Source organism: Hemiscyllium ocellatum, chromosome 43 (genome assembly GCF_020745735.1).
Source record: "Hemiscyllium ocellatum isolate sHemOce1 chromosome 43, sHemOce1.pat.X.cur, whole genome shotgun sequence".
NCBI classification, from domain to species: Eukaryota; Metazoa; Chordata; class Chondrichthyes; order Orectolobiformes; family Hemiscylliidae; genus Hemiscyllium; species Hemiscyllium ocellatum.
The window spans coordinates 30,038,260-30,063,177 of NC_083443.1; the positions used below are offsets into that span (position 1 = coordinate 30,038,260).

At 46.6% G+C, this 24,918-nt stretch overlaps 2 protein-coding genes across 2 annotated transcripts in view; one reads left to right on the forward strand and one right to left on the reverse strand.

Moving 5' to 3' along the window:
- cdh23 (cadherin-related 23) overlaps nt 1-24,918 on the reverse strand; it is a 674,096-nt gene that overhangs the window by 89,529 nt on the left and 559,649 nt on the right. The window contains exon 36 of the mRNA XM_060854138.1: nt 5,391-5,612. Within this exon, the coding sequence (XP_060710121.1) occupies nt 5,391-5,612 (222 nt within the window). The remainder of the gene's footprint in view (nt 1-5,390; nt 5,613-24,918) is intronic.
- Nucleotides 22,696-24,918, forward strand: part of vsir (V-set immunoregulatory receptor) — a 59,714-nt gene continuing 57,491 nt past the window's right edge. The window contains exon 1 of the mRNA XM_060854312.1: nt 22,696-22,928. Coding sequence (XP_060710295.1) covers nt 22,826-22,928 — 103 coding nt within the window. The 5' untranslated portion in view covers nt 22,696-22,825. The remainder of the gene's footprint in view (nt 22,929-24,918) is intronic.

The following is a 24,918-nucleotide window of genomic DNA, read 5'->3' on the forward strand; positions in this document are numbered from 1 at the left end:
TCATGGACATTGGCACCTGATCTGTGCCAGCCTCTATAAAACCTGGATCCATTTATAGGACACACTGTCCATCAGACCGACCTGGCAACAAGGATACTGTGTGGTCGGGGACTGCACCAGGCTGCATCTGCAGGTTCTCAGGGACTACACCAGGCTGTATCTGCGGGGGTCTCAGGGACTACACCAGTCTGTATCTGCGGGCTCTCAGGGACTACACCAGGCTGTATCTGCGGGCTCTCAGGGACTGCACCAGGCTGTATCTGCAGGTTCTCAGGGACTACACCAGGCTGTATCTGCGAGCTCTCAGGGACTTCACCAGGCTGTATCTGTGGGCTCTCAGGGACTACACCAGGCTGTATCTGCGGCTGTGAGGGACTACAGCAGGCTGAATCTCGGGCCCTCAGGGACTACACCAGGCTGTATCTGCGGGCTCTCAGGGACTACACCAGTCTGTATCTGCGGGCTCTCAGGGACTACAACAGGCTGTATCTGCGCTTCCTTGGGGGCTACACCAGGCTGTATCTGCGGGCTCTCAGGGAATACACCAGGCTGTATCTGCGGGCTCTCAGGGACTACACCAAGCTGAATCTGCGGGCTCTCAGGGACTACACCAGTCTGAATCTGCGGGCTCTCAGGGTCTACTCCAGGCTGTATCTGCGGGCTCTCAGGGACTACAACAGGCTGTATCTGCGGACTCTCAGGGACTACTCCAGGCTGTATCTGCGGGCTCTCAGGGACTATACCAGGCTGTATCTGCGGTCTCTCAGGGACTGCACCAGGCTGTATCTGCAGGATCTCAGGGTCTACACCGGGCTGTATCTGCGGGCTCTCAGGGACTACACCAGGCTGTATCTGTGGGCTCTCAGGGACTACACCAGGCCGTATCTGTGGGTACTCAGGGACTACACCAGTCTGTATCTGCGGGCTCTCAGGAACTATAACAGGCTGTATCTGCGGGCTCTGAGGGACTTCACCAGGCTGCATCTGCGGGCTCTGAGGGACTACACCAGGTTGAATCTGCGGGCTCTCAGGGACTACACCAGTCTGAATCTGCGGGCTCTCAGGGTCTACTCCAGGCTGTATCTGCGGGCTCTCAGGGACTACACCAGGCTGTATCTGCGGGCTCTCAGGGTCTACTCCAGGCTGTATTTGCGGGCTCTCAGGGACTACACCAGGCCGTATCTGCGGGCTCTCATGGACTATACCAGGCTGTATCTGCGGTCTCTCAGGGACTACACCAGGCTGTATCTGCGGGCTCTCATGGACTATACCAGGCTGTATCTGCGGTCTCTCAGGGACTGCACCAGATTGTATCTGCAGGATCTCAGGGTCTACACCGGGCTGTATCTGCGGGCTCTCAGGGACTACACCAGGCTGTATCTGCGGGCTCTCAGGGTCTACACCCAGGCTGTATCTGCATGTTCTCGGGGACTACACCAGGCTGTATCTGCAGGCTCTCAGGCACTACACCAAGCTGTATCTGCGGGCTCTCAGGGACTATATCTGGCTGTATCTGCAGGTTCTCGGGGACTACACCAGGCTGTTTCTGCGTGCTCTCAGGTTCTACACCAGTCTGTATCTGCGGGCTCTCAAGGACTACACCAGTCTGTATCTGCGGGTTCTCAGGGACTACACCAGGCTGTATCTGCGGGCTCTCAGTGACTACACCAGGCTGTATCTGCGGGCTCTCAAGGACTACACCAGTCTGTATCTGCGGGCTCTCAGGGACTGCTCCAGTCTGTATCTGCGGGCTCTCAGGGACTACACCAGGCTGTATCTGCGGGCTCTCAGGGACTACTCCAGGCTGTATCTGCGGTCTCTCAGGGACTATACCATGCTGTATCTGCGGTCTCTCAGGGACTGCACCAGGCTGTATCTGCAGGATCTCAGGGTCTACACCGGGCAGTATCTTTGGGCTCTCAGGGACTACACCAGGCTGTATCTGCTGGCTCTCAGGGACTACACCAGGCTGTATCTGCGGGCTCTCAGGGACTACTCCAGGCTGTATCTGCGGTCTCTCAGGGACTGCACCAGGCTGAAATGCAGGATCTCAGGGACTACACCAGGCTGTATCTGCAGGTTCTCAGGGACTACACCAGGCTGTATCTGCGGTCTCTCAGGGACTACATCAGGCTACATTTCCTGAAGAAGGGCTCATGCCCGAAACGTCATTTCTCCTGTTCTTTGGATGCTGCCTGACCTGCTGCGCTTTTCCAGCAACACATTTTCAGCTCTGTATCTGCGGTCTCTCAGGGACTACACCAGGCTGTATCTGCGGGCTCTCAGGGACTACACCAGGCTGTATCTGCGGCTCTCAAGGACTACACCAAGCTGTATCTACGGGCTCTATGGGACAACACCAGCCTATATCTGAGGGCTGTCAGTTACTACACCAGGCTGTATCTGCCCGCCCTCAGGGTGTGCACACCAAGCCTATAGGGATAATCACAGCACACCCCTACTTTGCAAGGCCTTGTTTTGTCCCCCTCAGCCAGAAATTCCAGGTCTTTATTTCTTCTGTATCGCCTTGTCATTGTGCACAGCCCTAACATGGGGGATAGCCGTCACTCAGGGAGTCCTGGTACTGTAAGTCAAGGGCAGATTCTCATTTCAATCCAGGGCTTGGGCGCAGTCAGCCAGCCATTTCGGGGCAGTCCGAACCAGGGTCTTCTCCAGGTGGAGGGTAAGGAGCTGAATCTAATGCAGCCAACCATCCCGCTTGGCTCTGTCTGCTTTAGTGTGGGCTGTTTACCTCCTGGAATGAGACAAAGGCTGGTATCGCAGGAGTTGGAAGTACATGGCACAGCTGCTAGTGTTGGTGTGTGTGGAGAGGTGTCTGGGTGAGTGAGTGGGCAGCACAGAGGGCATGCAGAGTGAGTGGTGTTATAACTGGATTGGGTGAGAGTGGGTGGGGAAGATCTTACAGGCGATAGTCAGAGTGGTAGATCACAGCCCTGGTGGGAGTTGTGTACAGAGGTGGACTGAATGTGAGGTATCGGAAAGAATTAGAAATAAATTAGCTTTATCATCACATGAAATCAAATGAATACAGTGAAACGTTTATATGTTGCCACTTACAGCACCATTTCAGGTACAAACATACCTCGGTAGAGCTTTTTCAGATACAAAATCTTACAGAACAGAGAAACAAAAAGTTCAGTGTTGCAGAAACAAAAGTTCATAACAATGGTCTTCCAACCCAGATTACACCGGCACCTAGCCTCCGTCTGTACCAGGCCTTGTCTCCAGTCTGCATTGGGCCTTGGCTCCAGTCCACACTGGGCATTGGCTCCAATCCACACTGGTCCTTGGCTCCAGTCTGCACAGGTCCTTGGCTTCAGCCCGCACTGGCTCCAGTCTGCACTGGTCCTTGGCTTCAGTCCGCACTGGTCCTTGGCTTTTGTCCGCATTGGGCCTTGGCTCCAGTCCACACTGGGCCTTGGCTCCAATCCGCGCTGGGCCTTGACTCCAGTCCGCACTGGGCATTGGCTCCAGTCTGCACTGGGCCTTGGCTTCAGTCCGTACTGGGCCTTGGCTCCAATCTGCACTGGGCCTTGGCTCCAATCCGCACTGGGCCTTGACTCCAGTCCGCACTGGGCATTGGCTCCAATCCACACTGGTCCTTGGCTTCAGTCCGCACTGGGCCTTGGCTCCAGTCCGCACAGGTCCTTGGCTTCAGCCCGCACTGGGCCTTGGCCAGTGTGTCTCCTATACCCTATGAGAATGCTCCCGGTGATGCTGCCAAGGATGGCCCTACGTAAATTATATGGCTGGTTGGGTTCCTTTATCTGGAATCATAGACGGCCCCTCATTAAGCTGAAGAAGCTACACAGGCAAGGGGAGGATTGGAACTTAACTGATATTCCCTAAAATGCCCACTTATTAACCTTTTATTTTCAGACAAGAGAAAAATCATTACGGATCACTGTAAAAACCCTATAATACTAAACACAATTAAAGCTTGGAATATAATGCAGCAAAATGAGGGCAACTCACATAAAACATCCCCCTATGCGCCGATAGTGGGAGCATGGGGATTTCAACCGGGGTTTACAGATGCCACTTTTAAACTCTGGAGATCCAGGGGTATCTCATTTCTAGGGGACCTATTTGAAGATGGGGTCCTGATGTCTTTTGAACAGCTGCGTCAGAAATTCGGATTACCTAATGGAGACCTCTTCCGATACTGCCAAATTTGAGATTATATACAGAAGAAGACTACGTTATTAGATAGTCTTTATAAATCAGATAGAGAATGTAGAGTACTACGACCAATGGGGGTATCTTCCGTCAGTACTATTTAGCATTTACTACATGATGAAGTATCGGGAGATATAGACAATCTACTTAAAACATGGGATCAGGAATTGGGACTAGAAATCTCTACAGAAATGTGGAATGACATTTGGGAAAACGCCAGAAGAATCACCATCTGTAACAGAACCCAGGCTATCCAGCTGAAGATACTTCATAGGGCCCATATAGCACCGGATCGATTGACAAAATTTAAGGCAGGAGCATCTCCAATGTGTCCCAAATGTAAAACAGAGGTGGGCACTCTTGTACATTACCTATGGACCTGTCATAAGATCCGTAGATACTGGACTAAAGTAGCAAGTACCCTGACAGAAATTTTAGGATCGGAAATTAAAGTGGACCCTGTATCTCTCCTTTTGGGCTTTTCGAACTTATCCTCCCTGGATATGCACGGGAAGAGACTATTTTCTACTCTCTCTTTCTGTGCAAGGAAAAATATTTTGGTGAACTGGGTGGCTGAGGGCCCCCCTGGACTTTCAAATTGGCACAGATTAATTATGGAATGTATTCCCCCTGACTTCCTGACAAATATGGTGCACCGAAAGACCAAATTATTCCATAAAATATGGCAGCCCTTCTTGAATTACACAAATACAGATATTTCAGCTATCCTAACAAGGGCTCTTATTTAATTGAGATTACAAACCTGGCTGGTCCGGGGCCCCTTGGGAGAGGAATCCCGCACGAATACGGGTTTTGTTACATTTGATGTTAACACATTCCGAGCATGTATCTCACTACCCAATTTCTGTGTTATCCGTTCTCTTTCTCTTATTTGAATAATGTAAGAGACTTAAATATACACTTTGGTTAGTTGTAGGTTAGATTGGTAGTTAGTTAAGTTTTGTTTTTTTTCTTTCTTGGTATTTTTCTTTTGTTAAATTTTGGTTATTATATATTTAAGATTTAATTGCATATCAATGTTTGTACTTGAGAGTTTTGTTTATTTTTGTAAACTTGTAAAAATGCTAAATTTCTAATAAAAATATCTATAAAAAAAGGTGACCAATGACTCCCCCACCCCAATACAATAACTACTCCTGATGGCCAACAGAGTAACATTGAACACTCACTGTGATACTGTGGATGGTGAATGTGTCATGGAGATTCCCATCGACAATGGCATAGGTGACCGTTCCGTTGGGACCTTCATCTCGGTCTGTTGCACTCACTGTCAGGTTGAAAGAATGCACGGTGTCTGGCCCTTCATCTAAGGTGATTTCATATTGCTGTTGTTGAAACGCAGGGTGATTGTCGTTCTCGTCCAAAATATTTACAAGCACCGTTGTCATCTCCTGCAAGAAATAAATCTTGAGATTAGTCATAAAACTGTACAACACAGCACGCCAACCAGCACAGAGTGCCCAAGTTAGTTGCGTATACAGCTGCTGTGTGTTGGGGCAGCATGGTGGATAACGGTTAGCACTGCTGTCCCACACCTGGGTTCAATACCATCCTTGGGTGACTGGCTGCATAGAGTTTGCATGTTCTCTCTGTGTCTGCAAGGGCTTCCTCCCACAGTCCTTTGCCATGTGAGCGCCTCACTCCTATGGTCCCTCTCAGGACAAAAAGCTATGCCATGCAGATTTGCAACATTACAAGGTGGCTGAATGTTAAATGAAAAGCCACACTCAGGAAATTTCTTTCAAGGAACTGAAATTAGAGGTCACCTTTTGTTCTCAAACAACTTGATGTTCATCCCATTGGCAAATAATACAACTGTCACTCACGCACTTCCCCTCTCTGGTGTCCAGTCTGGATGAGGAGCACTTATAGATAATAACAGTCTCCCCTCGGCCCCCTTCCAAACACGGATACACTTCAAAGTGGAAGAAGAGTTGCAAAACTCTAAGCCATTCGCCTGAATAATTCCAAGAGGACCTCTAGCAAATCCCAGCCAGAAGTTCCCAGGAAACACTCCAGGATACCATGAAACCACCAGGATAAATCATCGGTGACTGACACCTCCCCTCCTCAAAACCCCAGCATCTGCTCTTCACCCAGTCTGACCCACCCCCCTAGACTCAGGACATTCCTTCTTTGAGCTCTCACCAGACTCTTCCCATCACACTTGATGAAAAACAAAATACTGCAGATACCGGAAATCTGAAACAAATACAGTGAGTGCTGGAGAAACGCAGCAGCTCTGTCAGCATCTGTGGAGAGAGAGAGAGAGAGAAAATTAACATTTCAAGTATGGTTTGACTTTTCCTCAGTTCTGGAAAGAGCAGTCGACCAGATTTGAAACACGAACTCTGTTTCTCTCTCCACAGATGCTGCCAGACCTGCTGAGTTTCTCTGTGTTTGTTTCAGATATCCATTGTCACAGTAGTGAGGGAGGGGGGGGGGTGCTACTGAGGGTACAGTCTTTCTAAGCTGAAAATGTGTTGCTGGAAAAGCGCAGCAGGTCAGGCAGCATCCCAGGAGCAGGAGAATCGACGTTTCGGGCATCAACCCTTCTTCAGGAATGTTCCTTGGATGCTGCCTGACCTGCTGCGCTTTTCCAGCAACACATTTTCAGCTCTGATCTCCAGCATCTGCAGTCCTCACTTTCTCCTAGAGTCTTTCTAAACCAAAGTGTTCTCAGTAAAAGATCCCCCCTACACTATTTTGCGGAAAAACCAGGGAGCTATCCCCAGTGTCCAGGATATTATTTATCCTTGAAGCAATATCTTTTTTTAACATTCATTAACAGGATGAGGGCGTCGCTAGTGAGGCCTATCCCTAAGTGCCTACAGGGCAGTTAAGCATCAACAGTATCATTGTGAGTCTGGAGTTACGTGTAGGCCAGCTCAGGTCATAGAGATGTACAGCATGGAAACAGACCCTTCGGTCCAACCCGTCCATGCTGACCAGATATCCCAGCCCAGTCTAGTCCCATTTACCAGTACTTGGCCCATATCCCTCCAAACCCTTCCTATTCATATATCCATCCAGATGCCTTTTAAATGTTGCAATTGTACCAGCCTCCACTACTTCATCTTGCAGCTCATTCCATACACGTATCACCCTGTGTGAAAATATTGCCCCTTAGGTGTCTTTTATATCAGTTTTCTTCTAGTTCACGTTGTATAGTCATAGAGTCATACTGCATGGAAACAGACCCTTCAGTTCAACCAGTCCACATTAAACTAGTCCCACTTGCCTGTGCTTGACCCATATCCCTCCAAACCTTTTGTATTCATGAACTTATCCAAATGTTTTTAAACTGTTGTAACTTCACCTGCATCCACACTTCCTCTGGCAGTTCATTCCACACATGGACTACCCCCTGTGTCATGCCTTTTCTAAATCTTTCTCCTCTCACCTGTGAAATCTGTCCCCTAATGTTGAACTGCCAATCGCAAGGGGAAAGACCCTTGTCATTCACCTTATCTATGGCACTCATGGTTTTATAAACCTTATAAGGGCACCCCTCAACCTCCTATGCTCCAGCAGGAAATAGCCCAGTGTATCCACACTCTTTCGATATCTCAAATGCCCCAATCCCAGCAACATCCTAGTAAAGCTTTGTTGAACCCTCTCCAATTTAATAACATCCTGCACAGGGTGACCAGAACTGCACGCAGTTCACCAGAAGAGGCCTCACCAATGTCCTGAACAATCTCAACACGATGGCCCATCTCCTACAATGAACCAGATGGGGTTTCCCCAACAACCAATTTGTGGTCATCATCATTATGGGCGGCACGGTGGCACAGTGGTTAGCACTGCTGCCTCACAGCGCCTGTAGACCCGGGTTCAATTCCCGACTCAGGCGACTGACTGTGTGGAGTTTGCACGTTCTCCCCGTGTCTGCGTGGGTTTCCTCCGGGTGCTCTGGTTTCCTCCCACAGTCACAAAGATGTGCGGGTCAGGTGAATTGGCCAAGCTAAATTGCCCGTAGTGTTAGGTAAGGGGTAAATGTAGGGGTATGGGTGGGTTGCGCTTCGGCGGGTCGGTGTGGACTTGTTGGGCCGAAGGGCCTGTTTCCACACTGTAAATCTAATCTAATCTAATCAGACTCTTAGTTCCAGATTTTTTTTTCCCCAGTGAATTCAAATTCCATCATCTTTGTGTGGCAGGATTTGATCCTATAATGCTCCCTAGGTCAACAGCCTAGTGATAATATGACTAGGCCATTGTTCCTCCAGTTTCACACAAACAGATGGTCTGGTCATTATCACACTGCTCTTGGTAGAAACTTGCATTGTGTAAATTGGCTCTCACGTGTCCTTCATTACCAGCTCTGCATTGCCTGTAAAGCATTTCATGATGCACTGATTGTGAAAGGCGCTGTATAAATACAGATCGCTATTTTTCCACAGCAGTGGAATTTCACATCACAAACAGAATGTCACCATGGGTGGAATCTTATCAGGGTCTGAGTGATGTGGTTATGGTGGGATTGGTGGTAGAATCAGATGAAAGGTCCAGGGAGGTCTGTCTCAGCTTTGGGAGCAGTTCACAGTATATTTTATATTTTTGTCGTGTGCTAAGACAAGTCTCTTGCCAGACTGCAGCGAGTTGCCAATCGGTCTGGCCTATGTTGTGACTTGATACCTACAGCAATGTACTGAAAAATGTGTTGCTAGAAAAGCGCAGCAGGTCAGGCCGCATCCAAGGAGCAGGAGAATCGACGTTATGGGCATAAGCCCTTCTTTAGGAATCTACAGCAATGTGTTGGCTTTTAACTGCCCTCTGAAATGGCCTAGGAAACCACTCATTTCCAGGATAAATAGAGATGGGGAACAAGTGATGATTTTGCCAGTGATGTGAAATGATCAAAATGTTCACAACAGATCCCACGTCAATAATCTCCCAAACACACAGCATTCCCTCTTTGTCTGTCATCATAACGGATGAGGTCAGAAGTCACATGACACCAGGTTATAGACCAACAGCTTTATTTGAAATCACAAGCTTCATCAGGTGACACTTCACGCTCCGAAAGCCTGTGATTTCAAATAAACCTGTTGCACTATATCTTAGTGTTGCGTGATTTCTGACCTTGTTCACCCCAGTGCCATTACCATGAAAGTTGTAGTGGTTCTGTTCGCCGAGCTGGAAGTTTTAGTTGCAAACGTTTCGTCCCCTGGCTAGGAGACATCATCAGTGCTGTGGAGCCTCCTTTGATGTTTCTTCCGGTATTTATAAATTTCGCAGGAGGCTCCACAGCACTGATGATGTCTCCTAGCCAGGGGACGAAACGTTTGCAACTAAAACTTCCAGCTCGGCGAACAGAACCACTACAACGAGCACCCGAGCTACAAATCTTCGCACAAACTTTGATTACCATAAAAGGTTGGGCAAGAAATGCTGACCCCCCCCACACCACTTGAATCAATGTTAAAAATATGTTAAATCATGAATGAGCTTTATCGTAACTATATCTATTTCCCTTGGGCTCTGCATTTCTCAATGCTAAACGAAAATTAACGCCAGCATGAGATTTCCTTGTTTGTGTACTTTGTGTTTCTGAAGAAAAAGCTGCAAATGTGTTGCTGGTCAAAGCACAGCAGGTTAGGCAGCATCTCAGGAATAGAGAATTCAACGTTTCGAGCATAAGCCCTTCATCAGGAATAAGAGAGAGAGAGCCAAGCAGGCTGAGATAAAAGGTAGGGAGGAGGGACTAGGGGGAGGGGCGATGGAGGTGGGATAGGTGGAAGGAGGTCAAGGTGAGGGTGATAGGCCGGAGTGGGGTGGGGGCGGAGAGGTCAGGAAGAGGATTGCAGGTTAGGAGGGCGGTACACCGCCCTCCTAACCTGCAATCCTCTTCCTGACCTCTCCGCCCCCACCCCACTCCGGCCTATCACCCTCACCTTGACCTCCTTCCACCTATCCCACCTCCATCGCCCCTCCCCCTAGTCCCTCCTCCCTACCTTTTATCTCAGCCTGCTTGGCTCTCTCTCTCTTATTCCTGATGAAGGGCTTATGCTCGAAACGTTGAATTCTCTATTCCTGAGATGCTGCCTAACCTGCTGTGCTTTGACCAGCAACACATTTGCAGCTGTGATCTCCAGCATCTGCAGACCTCATTTTTTACTTTCTGAAGAAAAAGCCAAGGATTCATCTGCTTTCTTTTGTAAAGAAATAACCTTTGCAACTTGCGCTGCATGGTCCTGAAGATTTTTGTGGGTGAATCTCTGAGTCTCCCTTTTCTTGCTTTCCGGTTTGAAATTGTATGTTTTAAAGTTTATGTTTTCTTTCCTTTTTGACGTGTAACTGGAGATAATATTATATTACAGTCACCGCCAGAGGTGCTGCAGGGGAACTGTGCAATTACTGTATGCCTGGCAATGATAACGTGCAATACTCTCATCTAGACTGCAAAGGAGTGGCCATTAACGGTCAAGATATTGGCAAGGTTCCAGTCTTTTGCCAAGTCTGTGGATTAAGGGTGAGGAAAAGGGCAGTGGGGGGTCTGTGATGCACACCTGAACCCCTGAAGATCACAAAGCAACTCACTGGTTAACACTGTTGCCTCACAGCCCCAGGGGGCTGGGTTCGATTCCACCCTTAGGTGACTGTCTGTGTGGAGTTGGTACGTTCTGTTTGTGCGGGTCCCCTCAGGGTACTGCCACAGTCCGGACATATGTAGGCTAGCTGCAGTAGGCCACATTTAGACTACTCTGGTCACCACAGTACAGGAAGGATGTGGAAGCTTTGGAGACGGTGCAGAAGAGGTTTACCAGGATGCTGCCTTGATTAGAGGGCATGAGCTATAAGGAGAGGCTGGAAAAACTTGGATTGTTTATTTTCTGGAGCGGCGGAGGCTGAGGGGAGACTTGATAGAAGTTTATAAAATTATCAGATACATAGATAGGATTGATGGTCAGAATCTTTTTCCCCAGAGTGAAATGTTTATTACTAGGGGGCGTGCATTTACGGTGAGAGGGGGGAAAGTTCAAGGGAGGTGTGAGGGGCCAAGTATTTTACGCAGAGAGTGGTAGGAGTCTGAAATGCATTACCATGGGTGGTGTAGAGGCAGATACAATAGGCGCATTTAAGGGACCTTTGGATAAGCACATGAATATACAAGGAGTGAAGGCATATGGACAAGGGCAAGCAGAAGGGTTTAGTTTAATTTCACGTCATGTTCGGCACAGCATTGTGGGCTGAAGGGCCCATTCCTGTGGTGTACAGTCCTATGTTCGATTAGCCGTGGGGAATGTGGAGTGACAGGGATTAGGATGGGGGGGGTGCGTCTGGGTGGGATACTCTTCGGAGGGTTGGTGTGGACTCGATGGGCTGAATGGCCTGTTTCCACGCTGAAGGGATTGTACGATTGCCTTACAGGGATAGGCTAGGCCTCAGAAGTGTTGTAGATGACTTAAATGTACCATCTAAGATCCAGTGGGGACTTGACTGGGTGGATTGTTGAAAATGGGTCTCCTCTTGTTCGAGAGTCGAGGACTAGGGATTATATTTCAAAAATAAGGGGGCACCCATTCAAAACAGTGATGAAGAAATATGTTTTTCCCTACAGGTTGTGAGTTTTGCGAATTTCCTTCCACAAAAGGCAGTGGATGTAAAATCTTTAGATATTTTTAAGGCAGAGGGAGCTAGGTTCTTGACAACCGAGGGGACGAAAGATTATCAGGAAGATGCAGGAATGTAGCGTCGAGGTTAAACTCAGATCAATCATGATCATATTGAATGATGGAGCCAGCTGAAAGGGCTGAATGGCCTTGATCCCCATTCACATGTAACCCAAATAGCTCTCCATAGTCCAGAGCTAATTACTGATTGTGTGTGTGCTCCCTGGACGTCTTGCTGCTGGGGATCGTGAAGTGTGGGGATCAGAACACTTGGCTCACTACTTTTCTCTTTATTTTTGTAAAGGATGTGGACGTTGCTACCAAGGCCAGTATTTATTTCCTCTCCCTAACTGCCCTGGAACTGGGTGGCTCTCTGGACCATTTCACAGGGCAGTCAGGAGTCAAGGGCTTGGAGTTTCATGCAGGCCAGTCCAGCTAAGGATGGCAAATTTCCCTCTCTGAAGGATGTCAGTGAACCAGATGGGGTTTTATGACAATTTGGCAACAGTTATGTTGGGTGAGCTTAGTAATTCAAGATTTCACTGAACTTTCGCCGTCTGCCTGAGCGAATTTTGAAACCATGTGACCAAAAAATTCACCTGGTCCTCTGGGTTAGCCAGTTCAGGAGTAAAATCTGAAGTAATGTTGGTGCTTGAAGATAAGGAGTACATATATGGACGCCGATAAAGTAAGTAACCGTGACAGTCAATAAATACCAGTGGCTGACAGATAAACATGCTGACAGGAAGCAGAGTGTGTGTGGTGTGTGCCACAAGAGTGTTAAATAACTAGGGTATAAAGTCAGTTACTGCAGAGGGCATGGAGGTCTGCATTCATGAACTTCACGGTACTCCAACAATCAATACCTGCATTTAAATAGTGCCCTGTGGATTTGGTGTCATCACATTTGAGACTGAGCTACATTGGGACAGCAACAAGATGACTATTCAAGAGCCTCCCCGAATTAATGTGGGTCAAGATTTCAGAGGCTTGTGGGCTAACTCCATAAATGATAGACTAATAAGCACACTGTACTGCTATCCTCTGGGATGTTATTCTCGAGAACTTCCCAGGCCTCCAACTCCAGAGGCCCTTGTCTATCCACCTCACTCTCCTTTGAAGCCAGTACATGGTTCATCAAACCTTTGGTGACCTCTTCAGTACTGTTCGGTGTTAAACTTTATGAATCATGTGAAGCAACCAGGGGGCATTTTATCCGATTACAAATAAACACAAGTCAGTGTTGTTGAGGAGACTTTTAAAATGATAAAGGGTTTTATCGATAAAACCAGGCAGTTTCCAGGGGTTGAACTAAGGATGGGTGGGGCACGTTGTGCATGGTATCAGTATCAAGGCAGCTTGACAGAGCTGGAGGATTATCTTACACACAGTGTGTAACGGGTTGTGAGATACACAACAAGAATTCATGATTGAAGCAGAGATAATGGATACACGTTAAAAGAATGCAAATGAAATCCTGAACACCAACGGTGAAAAAGGGTTGATGGTGTTAGTAAGGAAATGGGAAGAAAAGCCTGGGATGAAGGGGGGTAGGATGTATAGAATTAGGGGAGAAAGTGAGGATTGCAGCTGCTGGAGATCAGAGCTGATAATGTGTTGCTGGAAAAGCGCAGCAGGTCAGGCAGCATCGAAGGAACATTCCTGAAGAAGGGCTGATGCCCGAAACGTCGATTCTCCTGTTCCTTGGATGCTGCCTGACCTGCTGCGCTTTTCCAGCAACACATTTTCAGCTCTTTATAGAATTAGGACTGTGTTTCCTGTTGTTGAAGTGATAACCCATCTGTTTTGTGAATCTACTGCCCAGATTTTGTCGGTTTTTATAACGTTTATTCAGACGCTTGACAGGTCTGAACTATTTCACATGTTGTGTAATCACTAAGGAGATGGTGGTGTAAAGTTTATGTCGCTGGACTAGGAAACCCTGAGGCCACGGTTTCAAATCCCATCAGGGCAGTTGGTGTGATTGAGTTGAATTCAATTAATTAATTTTAAAAGATCTGGAATTGGAAACTAGTCTTGAAAACCCATGAAACTGACATTGATTGCTGCAATTTGCTACTTGTAAGAAGAGAAAGTAGGGAAAGACAGCCGATATCCTTCCTTAAGGAAGGAACCAGATGGGTATTTATGACAGTAACAAACACAAAATACTGCAGATGTTGGAAATCTGAAACAAAAACACAAATTGCTGGAGAAACTCAGCAGGTCTGGCAGCATTTGTAAACAGAGAAACAGAGTCGATGTTTTATCTAAAGAAGAGTCTCTTGAAATTTAGTTGATTTTCTCCTCAAAAGATGTTGCCAGACCAGCTGAATTTCTCCAGCACTTCGTTTTTTGTTGGGTATTTATGACAGTGGTTACTATTAAGCTTTTAATGATGGACTTTTTCATCCAATCAAACCTTAACCATCTGTCACAGTAGGATTTGAACACGGAGTACTGGATACTGTGGATTACTAGCGCAGTGATATTACCACTGGGCCTCCCCTCACCTGACCTTTCTCATCTGGTACCTGTAATAGCTTTACACTCGAAAGAACTGAAATTGAACACAATGCATCTCTGTGAAATACAGGACCAATGACTAATGCTGAAAACCATCAGACTTGTAGAGTCACTGAATCAGACAGCACGTAAACAGAACTCTCAGCCCAACTGGTCCAGGCTGACCATGTTCCCAAACTAAACTAGTCCCACCTGCCTGCGTTTGGTCCATATCTATCCAAACATTTCCTATTTTATGTACTTATGCAAATGACTTGTAAACATTGTACCCACCACTTCCTCTGGCAGTTCATTCGACAAAAGTCCAACTCTCTGCATGAAGAAGTTGCCCTTCATGTCCTTTTTAAAACTGTCTCCTTTCATGTTAGAAATTCACCCCCTAGATTTCAACTCCCCCACCCTAGAGAAAAGACCCTTGCTATTCACCTTATCTATACCCCTTGTGATTTTATAAACCCCAATAAGGTCATCCTTTAACACTCCAGTGAAAAGATTCCCAGCCTAGCCAGCCTTTTTTTCATAACTCAACATCTGAATTCCCAGCAACATCCTAGTAAATTTTTTTCTGAACTCTCTTCATCTTAATAATAGCCTTCCGATAGCAATGCAACTTTGTCTACTCCCAAATAAGTTGTAAGTCTGAATCTGTTTGTCAGTGAATTCATGTAATTTTCTTTGTAAGCTGCTGTTCTCAACTTGTTGGGTTGGATATGAAAGCTGCAATTTGGACAGATCATCACCACAATCATCACTTTCAAATGTGCAAAGTACAGCACAATAATGTCGGGTTAATAATCTAACATCGTCACACCTGTCTACAACGCATTGGAAGCCAGATCACCATCTTCCAGCAACCCAATTAACAAGCAAATGAAACCCAAAACAGAAATTGCTGGAGAAACTCAGCAGGTCTGGCAGCATCTGTGGAAAGAAAGCAGAGTTAACATCTGAGTCCAGTCACCCTTCTGGACTTAAAACATTAACCGTGTTTCGTTCTCCAGACCTACTGAGTTTCTCCAGAACTTTCCATTTTTGCTTACAGCCACAGTTCTTGGTTTTATAACAAGCTACTGAGCTTGTTAAGGAGCCAATTCTATGAAAATTTCCATCAACCATTGCATTTTCTGGGTGATGGATGGGATATGCTTGGGGGGGTATTTGACGCCGGGTGCAAGGGGGTGGCAAAATGTAAGGGGACAAAGGCTGCATCAATTGCAGTCTCACAGCACTAGAGACCCGGGTTTGATTCCAGCCTAGGGCGACTGTCTGTGTGGAGTCCAGTCACTAAGGTAGTTGGCAGTGTCTATGTTTCGTGACCTCCTTTATTCACTTACTTTTGAGAAATAGTCAAAGATTGAAGACAGGCAGCTACTTTGAGTTGGTAGCCATGTCTGACTTTCTAGATATTGTCCTAACCAACCTGATGGGAGATGTTATTACCCATCCTCTAGAGCTGGTGGGACTTAAACAAGGACCTCCTGGCTGCACCACAAAAGCCCCCAAAAGCCAGCCTTTAGCTTCCTTTGACTGTAGTTATAGGAAACTTAGTTACACGCTTCGATGATTGTCCAGATATGTAAGTCAGAAATTCATAGATATCTTCTTATATCAGCAGATGTGCGGCACGGTGGCACAGTGGTTAGCATTGCTGCCTCACAGCGCCTGTAGACCCGGGTTCAATTCCCGACTCAGGCTACTGACTGTGTGGAGTTTGCACGTTCTCCCCGTGTCTGCGTGGGTTTCCTCCGGGTGCTCCGGTTTCCTCCCACAGTCCAAAGATGTGCGGGTCAGGTGAATTGGCCAAGCTAAAAAATTGCCCGTAGTGTTAGGTAAGGGGTAAATGTAGGGGTATGGGTGGGTTGCGCTTCGGCGGGTCGGTGTGGACTTGTTGGGCCGAAGGGCCTGTTTCCACACTGTAAGTCTAATCTAAAACAAATGTCATTACACACCCCCTGGAGCGGATGGGGCTTGACTCCAGGCTAGCTGGCTCAGAAATAGGGGCACTACCACTGCCTGACTTAATATTCACTGTGTAACAACATGTTCCACTTAACACCCCAGACTAGACCCTGAATGGATGTGAAGCCTTCACTTCCACCCCCAACCCATCTCCACCATTCATATTGTTGATTGGCTGAGACCCACTGAGAAGCAGCACATTCACCGTCTGCCTTGAGTTGGTTTCTTCAAACTGAGCAAGGGGGTGGTGGGCCGAGAGCAAACAGACCACTCACTCTCCGTTGCGCCTGCCTCACTGCATGGAAAACTTTCTCCAGGTAAGGGGAACAGATCAACTCCAACAAACAGATGAGACCCAGCCATCGTCCTGTCTAGGTCGATGTTTCTAATCCTGTTGTGTTCTGAGCTCTGCGATAACGTCAATGGCACGCAAATACCTTGCCACAAACTGCAAAAGGAACAGATTTGAAGAATCTCATTGTGAAACTATTTCACTTCCGCTTCCTGCTGCTGCTGCAATGTGTTGCCGTTAGAGTGGGGCTCAGAGTCGGTTGCAGCCCAGTGTCACCTTCAACACGTTCAGTACCGCCGAGTACTGTACAAAGTTCAGCAAAGTCTCAGAACGCCCTGACATTTTCAGCACCACCCATTGATTCATCCCTACAACGGTGGGAGTTTTCACGGTTACCTTTCCATATTATAACTGAAGACCAGTGTTAGGTTGCTGGGACTGTTGCAATCTGTTTTTACAGGGTTTCAATCCCCTCGTGTGCATTACAGAACAAAACATCCTGTGTGTATAAAATATTCTGTCCAGAAAAATTTGCCATGATACACTTTAGGTTTTCTGCTTCTATTATTCATTCAGTAACGTGTGTGTTGCTGGCTGGGCCTGCATTTATTACCCATCCCCAGTTGCCCTTGAGAAGGTGTACTCAGCTGCCTTCTTGAATTGCTGCAGTGCAAGGACACCCACAATGTTGTTGGGGAGGGAAGGTAACACTCCTGGATTTTACATCTGCCACGTCTTCCACATTAAACCTGCTTGCTGGATTACATTTATATCAACCAATGCCAAGTCACTAACTACAAATAAGAAACAACTGTGGCATGGTGACTCAGTGGTTAGCACCGGTGCCTCATGGTGCCATGGATCCGGGTTTGAATCCACCCTCAGGAGACTGTCTGTGTGGAGTCTGCATGTTCTCTCTGTGTCTGTGTGGGTTTCCTCAGGGTGCTCCGGTTTCCTCCCACAATCCAAATATATGCAGATTGGGTGGATTGGCTATGCTAAATTGTCTCGGAATGTACAGGTTAGATGGATTGACCATGCTAAATTGTCTAGGGATGTGCAGGTTAGGTGGATTGACCATGCTAAATTGTCTATGGACGTGCAGGTTAGGTGGATTGACCATACTAAATTGTCTAGGGATGTGCAGGTTAGGTGGATGAGCCATGCTAAATTGTCCAGGTTAGATGGATTAGCCATGCGAAATTGTCTCGGGATGTGCAGGTTAGGTGGATTACTTGTGCTAAATTATCTAGGAATGTACAGGTTAGATGGATTAGCTATGCAAACTGTCCAGTGATGTACAGGTTAGATAGGTTGACCATTCTAAATTGTCTAGGGGTGTGCAGGTTAGGTGGATTAGCCATGCTAATTTTTCAACATTTAATTCCAGTTACATCACACTGTAAATTTTTGCTATAAATTCTGTGTTACGATCGAGCCCTCCATTATCACCTGATGAAGGAGCGTTGCTCCAAAAGCTAGTGTGCTTCCAATTAAACCTGTTGGACTATAACCTGGTGTTGTGTGATTTTTAACTTTGTACACTCCAGTCCAACACTGGCATCTCCAAATCTTGCCTAGGGATGTGCAGGTTAGGTGGATTAGCCATGCTAAATTGCCTAGGGATGTGCAGGTTAGGTGGATTAGCCATGCTAAATTGTGCAGGTTAGGTGGATTAGCCGTACTAAATTGTCTCGGGATGTGCAGGTTAGGTGGATTAGCCATGGGAAATGCAGGTGTATAGGGATAGGGTCGCTGTGGGTTCAGTGGGCCAAACTGTAGGGATTCTATGAACCACAGAGAAAGCTGGAGAAACTCAGCAGATCTGAAGAAGACCACAAGGCATAGGAGCAGAAATTAGGCCATTCAGCCCATTGATTCTGCTCTGCCATTCAATCATGGCTGATAGGTTTTTCAACCCCATTTTCCTGCTTTCTCCCTGTAACCTTTGCTCCCCTTGGCAATCAAGAACTTATCTATCTCTGTCTTAAACATACTCAATGACCTGACCTCCACAGCCTTCTGTGGCAATGAATTCCATGGATTCACTGCTCTCTGGTTGAAGAAGTTTCTCCTTATCTCTGTTCTAAAAGGTCTTCCCTTTACTCTAAGGCTGTGCCCTGGGATCCTTGTCTCTCCTACCAATGTAAACATCTTCCTAACGTCCACTCTGTCCAGGCCATTCAGTATTCTGAAAATTTCAATTAGTTCCCCCTCATCCTTCTAAACTCCATCGTGTATACTGCCAGAGTCCTCAAATGTTCCTCATGTGTTAAGCCTTTCATTTGGAACTGCACCTTCTTTATTTCTACATTCAGGCAAGAGAATATACAGAAGGGCTCATGCCCGAAACGTTGACTCTCCTGCTCCTTGGATGCTGCCTGACCTGCTGCGCTTTTCCAGCAACACAGTTTTCAGCTCTGATCTCCAGCATCTGCAGTCCTCACTTTCTCCTAGAGTATACAGAGTGCCAATTTTCTTTTACCCACTCACGGGAAGTGGGTATTGCTGGCTAGGTCAGCATTTATTGCCCATTCCTAACAGCTGAGAGGGAAGAGCCAACCACATTGGTGTTGCACTGGAGTCAGATGTGGGCCAGGCCGGGTAAACATGGCAGATTTCCTTCTCTAAAGGACATGAGTGATACTGGACTCAAAAAGTTTACTCTGTTTCTCTCTCCAGTCCTGCTAGGTTTCTTCAGCATTCTATGTGTTTGTTCCAAATCTCCAGCAGTTGTAGTATTTTGTTTTTATTTAGGGGACTTCTGACCACATGTTGCTAAAAAAAATGCAGATAACTTCAGAAGCTATGAAAACCGCATTGAGGGGGTGATCAACTTATCTAAAGTGACCGAGCAAATTAATCTTAAAAACAAAAACAGGGCTACTATCAGTTCTGAGGAAGGGTCACTTGACCCAAAACATTAACCCTGATTTCTCTTCACAGATGCTGCCAGAACTGCTGATATTTTCCAACAATTTCTGTTTTTGTTTCTGATTTCCAACATCTGCAGTTTTTTTCAATTAATCTAAGAACTCAGGTAATGTTCTGGGGAATCATTTGGACTCGAAACATTAGTTTGCTCTTTCTCTCTCCATGGATGTTGCCTGAGCCGCTGTAATCCCCAGCATTTCGTTGTTTTCAGTCATGTTCTGGGGACATTCGTTCAAATCCTACCACAGCCAATAGTGGAATTTGCATTTGATAATAATCTGGGTATTAAGAATCTACTGATGACCATAAAAATGTCGTCAATTGTCAGGAAGATTCTCTGGTTCACTCATGCTCTTAAGGAGAGGGAACTGCCATCCTTACCTGATCTTGCCGATCTGTTAGCCACAGCAATGTGGTTAACTCTTAACTTCCCACTGGGCTGTTGGAGACAGGCAATAAATGTTGACCTGGCAATGCCCACATTCTGTGAGTGAATAAAAGAACATTGGCACTCCGTCTACACTCTTGGGTGAATGTAGAAGAAAAAAAAGTGCAGTTCCGAAGAGGAGCTGGTGAGTTCGCTCCAGGGGCCCCACCATCACTTATCCCTTGATTACCATCACAAGAAAAGAGAAATCAATTTGACAATCTGGACATTGCCACTTTGCGGTATGTAGGATTTGCATTGTACAAAGTGTATTTCAACAGTCACCAAACTTCGATCAAAAAGGCCCTCTGGCAATGAGATGTTCCAAGCCACATTGCATTTTCAAAAGGTCACAAGACCATCGTTGTGTCAGAAACACTCAGGGCTGGTTTTTGGCCCCTGCACACTGAGCTGGGCAGAAGCATGGACTTAATCACCTGTCACTCAGGCTCCTGGAGGATGTGAGACCCTAGTGCTTGAGTACATGACATTTTTAAACTTGAAAGAGTTCAGAAAAGATTTACAAGGATGTTGCCAGGGTTGGAGGATTTGAGCTACAGAAAGAGGCTGAACAAGCTGGGGCTGTTTTTCCTGGATTGTCGGAGGCTGACGGGTGTCCTTATAGAGGTTTACAAAGTCATGAGGGGCATGGATAGGGTAAATAGGCAAAGTCTTTTCCCTGGGGTTGGGAGTCCAGGGGATAGGTTTAGGGTGAGAGGGGAAGATTAAAACAGACCTAAGGGGCAACTGTTTCACACAGAGGGTGGTACGTGTATAGAATGAGCTGCCAGAGGAAGTGGTGGAAGCTGGTACAATTGCAACATTTAAAAGGCATTTGGATGGGTATATGAATAGGAAGGGTTTGGTGGTATATGGGCCAGGTGCTGGCAGGTAGCACTAGATTGGGTTGGGATACCTGCTTGGCATGGATGGGTTGGACCGAAGGGTCTGTTTCTCTATGACTCTATGACTCTATCTGGGTCACTGAAAGGGTAGCATGGTGGCTCAGTGGTTAGCACTGCTGCCCCATGGCACCACGGACCTGGGTGTGATTCCAGCCTCAGGTGACAGTCTGTGTGGAGTTTGTACATTCTCCCCAAGTCTGCGTGGGTTTCCTCTGGCTGCTCTGGTTTCCTCTCACAGTCCAATGGTGTGCAGGTCAGGTGGACTGGCCATGGGAAAGTATCCTTAGTGACCATGGCTATATAGATTAGGTGGATTAGCAATGGGAAATGTGGGGTTACAGGGATAGGTTAGTGGGTGGGTCTTGGTGGGATGCTCTTTGGAAAGTTGGAGTGGACTTGATGGGTCAAAGTTGGGAGAGTGAGTCTGTCTGTATCTGATGGACCTGTGAGGTGGTACCTGTGTGATAGGTAATTGCTAACGTTTGAGTTATCCATCATTTGATGCCGTGATGCTTCGGGTTAGATTCCCTAACAAAAGGTGCTCAACACCCAGGACTGAATTCACACTCCAGCGCTGGTCTTCGCAATGATTCCTCCAGACAGAAAAGATTCCAGAGGCAGAAACGCTTTGAAATGTCACTTGAAGAAAACAAGAAAGTCCAGGCAGAGGTGACTGGGGGAGCAGAATCTGACACTCAAGAGATTCACAGCAAAGGAGTTTTTGCAAATTAATCATGTGTCTCAAACATACACTTCCCCTCTTTGGTAAAAGGTACAATCTTTGACTTTCTCTCCACGGTGATAGTAATGCCACGCTCAGCGATCTGAAGCTACCACTGCACTCTGGCTTGGCCAGGTGCTGCCAAATATTTCAGGTTTGACCCAGGAGTCCTCAGTAAGGCCACTTCATCTCTGACCAGCCTCACAGGCAGCACACGTGAGGAGAACCTTCATTGGACCGTGAGTAATGAATTATTCTTCTTTCTCTTTCGATAAAATAAATCCGTGACATTTTGCATTTCCTTGACATTGGGAGTTTGGGGTGGGGGGGCAACAACGTTGTTTGACTGGGAGAGGCACTTGAAACCAGGAGGCCCCCCTTGTGTAAAACTCCAGAGCTATGTTTAATGGAAACAGACAACTGAGGGCTCACTGTAGCAGAGAATACTGGAGAAATTCAGTAGCTTTGGCAGCATCAGTGGAGAGAGAGAAATTGAGAATGTTTCGAGTCCCATATGACTCTTTTTCAGTTCTGAAGTTGCTGTTAGCTCTGTTTCTCTCTCCATTGATGTTGTTGGGACCATCTGAGTTTCTCCAACATTCTCAGAGTTTATTTCAACTTTCCAGTATTCTCAGTATTTTGCCTTTATTTGAGTCTTCTCCTCACTGTCAGTGCCACCCGCTCTCCTTTTGTGAGATAAAGCAGCCTTCAGGCAAAGATTATATGGTGTATAAAATGGTCACAATTCGTTTTTTAAAAAAGTTGATCAATAAAAACAGTGTTTGAGAATGCAAAAAGAACCTGCCTTTTTGGGGAGGGGGGTTGGAGGGTGGGGGAGGTGTTTCTGTCCTGTTTAGGCCTGTCTTTCTTTCCCAGACGGGCATATACAAATACAACAGGGACCCTCTAGTAGGGGCAGAGAATCACTCAGCTGAGAGAGGGGATCAAACCGAACCTCACTCGACTCTGTGACTGTCTCTGAGCAGCCACTGCCACTCACTGAAGTGAGGGCCAATTACAACGGGGATTTTAATTCCGCCTTCCTGGACAAGAATTGCACTCCAGCCCTGAGCACAGTTTCTGCTCAGAGTCACTGGTTAGCAGAGGCAGGCAGGGCTAAACCCGTGCCAAAGAAATAAGCTTCCACACAAACATCACTAAGGATTTTTCTCTGTGATTCTTAACACACACACACACAGGAGGAAGCGAGCAGATGAAAAAACAATGATGCAGTGGCAGCAGAAGCTAAGAATGGACCTTCAGGGCGAGATAAGCTCCCGGCTGCTGGTCTGGACTGTCATCCTCTTTGTCAACACTGTCACACAAGGTAAGACAAAACTAACAACAATTTACTGTAACAATCCCGAGAGACTGTCACAGACGTGCTGTGCCGGAACGGTGCACATTCAGAGAAAGTGACAATTCACATTGGAGGCTTGAAATAGCCGTTTCTGCTGCAGTTTGTGTGTGTGTGTGTGTGCTTCAGAAGTTGTGCTGTTTTTGTTTTGTTTGTCCCACACTGGCGCCCCTGTTAAAACAACGGGTTTATCGCCGTGATTGGCCGGAGAAATGTCCATATCACCGGTTCTCAGAGAGAGAGAGGCACACCCAACTATACAGTCGGAGCTGAAGTTAGGGGAGCACTTTGATAAGATGAAGGGACCGTGAAGTTTCTTTGAAGCGATTGGATCTCAGTGAAATTCACCAGTTCCCGAAATATTTGTTCCTCCGTTTGCCCGACAACTGTAAACGTTTCACAATACATTATCCAACAGTACCGCTAACCTGATTTCTCCTTGTTTAAACAAATATCGGCAAATGTGCAGGCATGTACACAACACTCACACATTTGGATCTCCATTACGAACTCACCTGCTGGATGTATTTGAAAACAACATTTCAGTGGCTTTGTTAATTTGGTTAGTTGTACTCACATGTACCTAAGTACAATGAAAAGTTTGGTTTTGAGAGCAGTACATAGCAAACAGGGACATTGGCTGCTTAGACAGAGTGAGGCATACAGGGTTACACTGCACACAGGAGGTGCACAAAAGCTTCCTCATCACCTTATTGTTTTGAATATGAAACTGACCACAGCAACTAAAAAAAAGTACCACCTTTCCACCTCACAAACAAACAATGTACACACCCATGTTGCCTGTTCTGAAACTAGTGACTAACGGCCACAACTACACTAACTAAAAACTTGACTCAGTTGAACAGGATCAACACCTAACCGGGGATAATGCTAGTAAGTGGAGTTGAAATGCCCATCAGCCATGATTGAATGGCGGAGTGGACTCTATGGGCCAAATGGCCTTACTTCCACTCCTATGTCTTATGGTCTTAGGATAACGTGAATCCTTTCAAACAGACAGAAGAGCAGAGGGCATGGCAGTGAGTCCATGTTTACTTCATTGATGGGTGAATCACTTCTGCCAACTGTGGCTCAGTGAGCAACACTCTTGCCTCTGAAATATGAGGGTGTGGGTTCGGGGACGTGAGGACCAAGATCCAGTGCAGTGTGGAGGGGGTGACCCACTGTCAGAGGGGCTAACTGTTAGATGGCATGTTAACCTGTGGTCCCCTTTAGGTGGGCATGAAGAATCCCACACACTATACTGAGGGGCAACATAAAAAACAGGAGCTGGAGCTGACGGACTGGCCCCTCAAGTTGTTCTGTAAGATCATGGTTGATCGGGCCCAGGTCTCAACTCCTCTTTCACGTCAGCTCCTAATTGAGATCCCAGGGCTGACCCTTGTAGCATTCCTCTAGTTTTGTCTTTCCAACCTGAGAAAGATTTATTAATCCTGTCTTCTGTGTGGTAGCCAATTCTCAATTCATGCTAATACAATACTGTCCGACATCATAAGTACCTATCTAGCGCAAAAACTTTTTTAGGTAGTATCTTATCAAATACCTCCTGGAAATCTAAATTTACTGGGTTCCCTTTAGCAACTCTGCATGTTTTTTTCCTCAAAGAATTCTAGCAACTTTATCAAATTTGATCTCCCTTTCCTGAAACCATGTTGACTCTCTTTAATTGCCTTAAGGTTTTCTAAATGTCCTGCTATTTCTTCCTCCCTAATAGACCTTGGCGCATTCCCCAGTGGGTAAGAGGAGGGGTGTTGTCCCTAATGTTTTGGCCATATCTTATCCTTCAACCAGCTTTGTCTAGAGCAGATTGGCTGGTAATTATCATACTGCTGTTTGTGGAATCTTGCTGTGCACCCTACATTTTAATGACAGCTGGCTGCAATATTGGGATGTGCTGAGGCAATGAAGGTGGGCTTTACTTGGAATTACTGGTCCATTT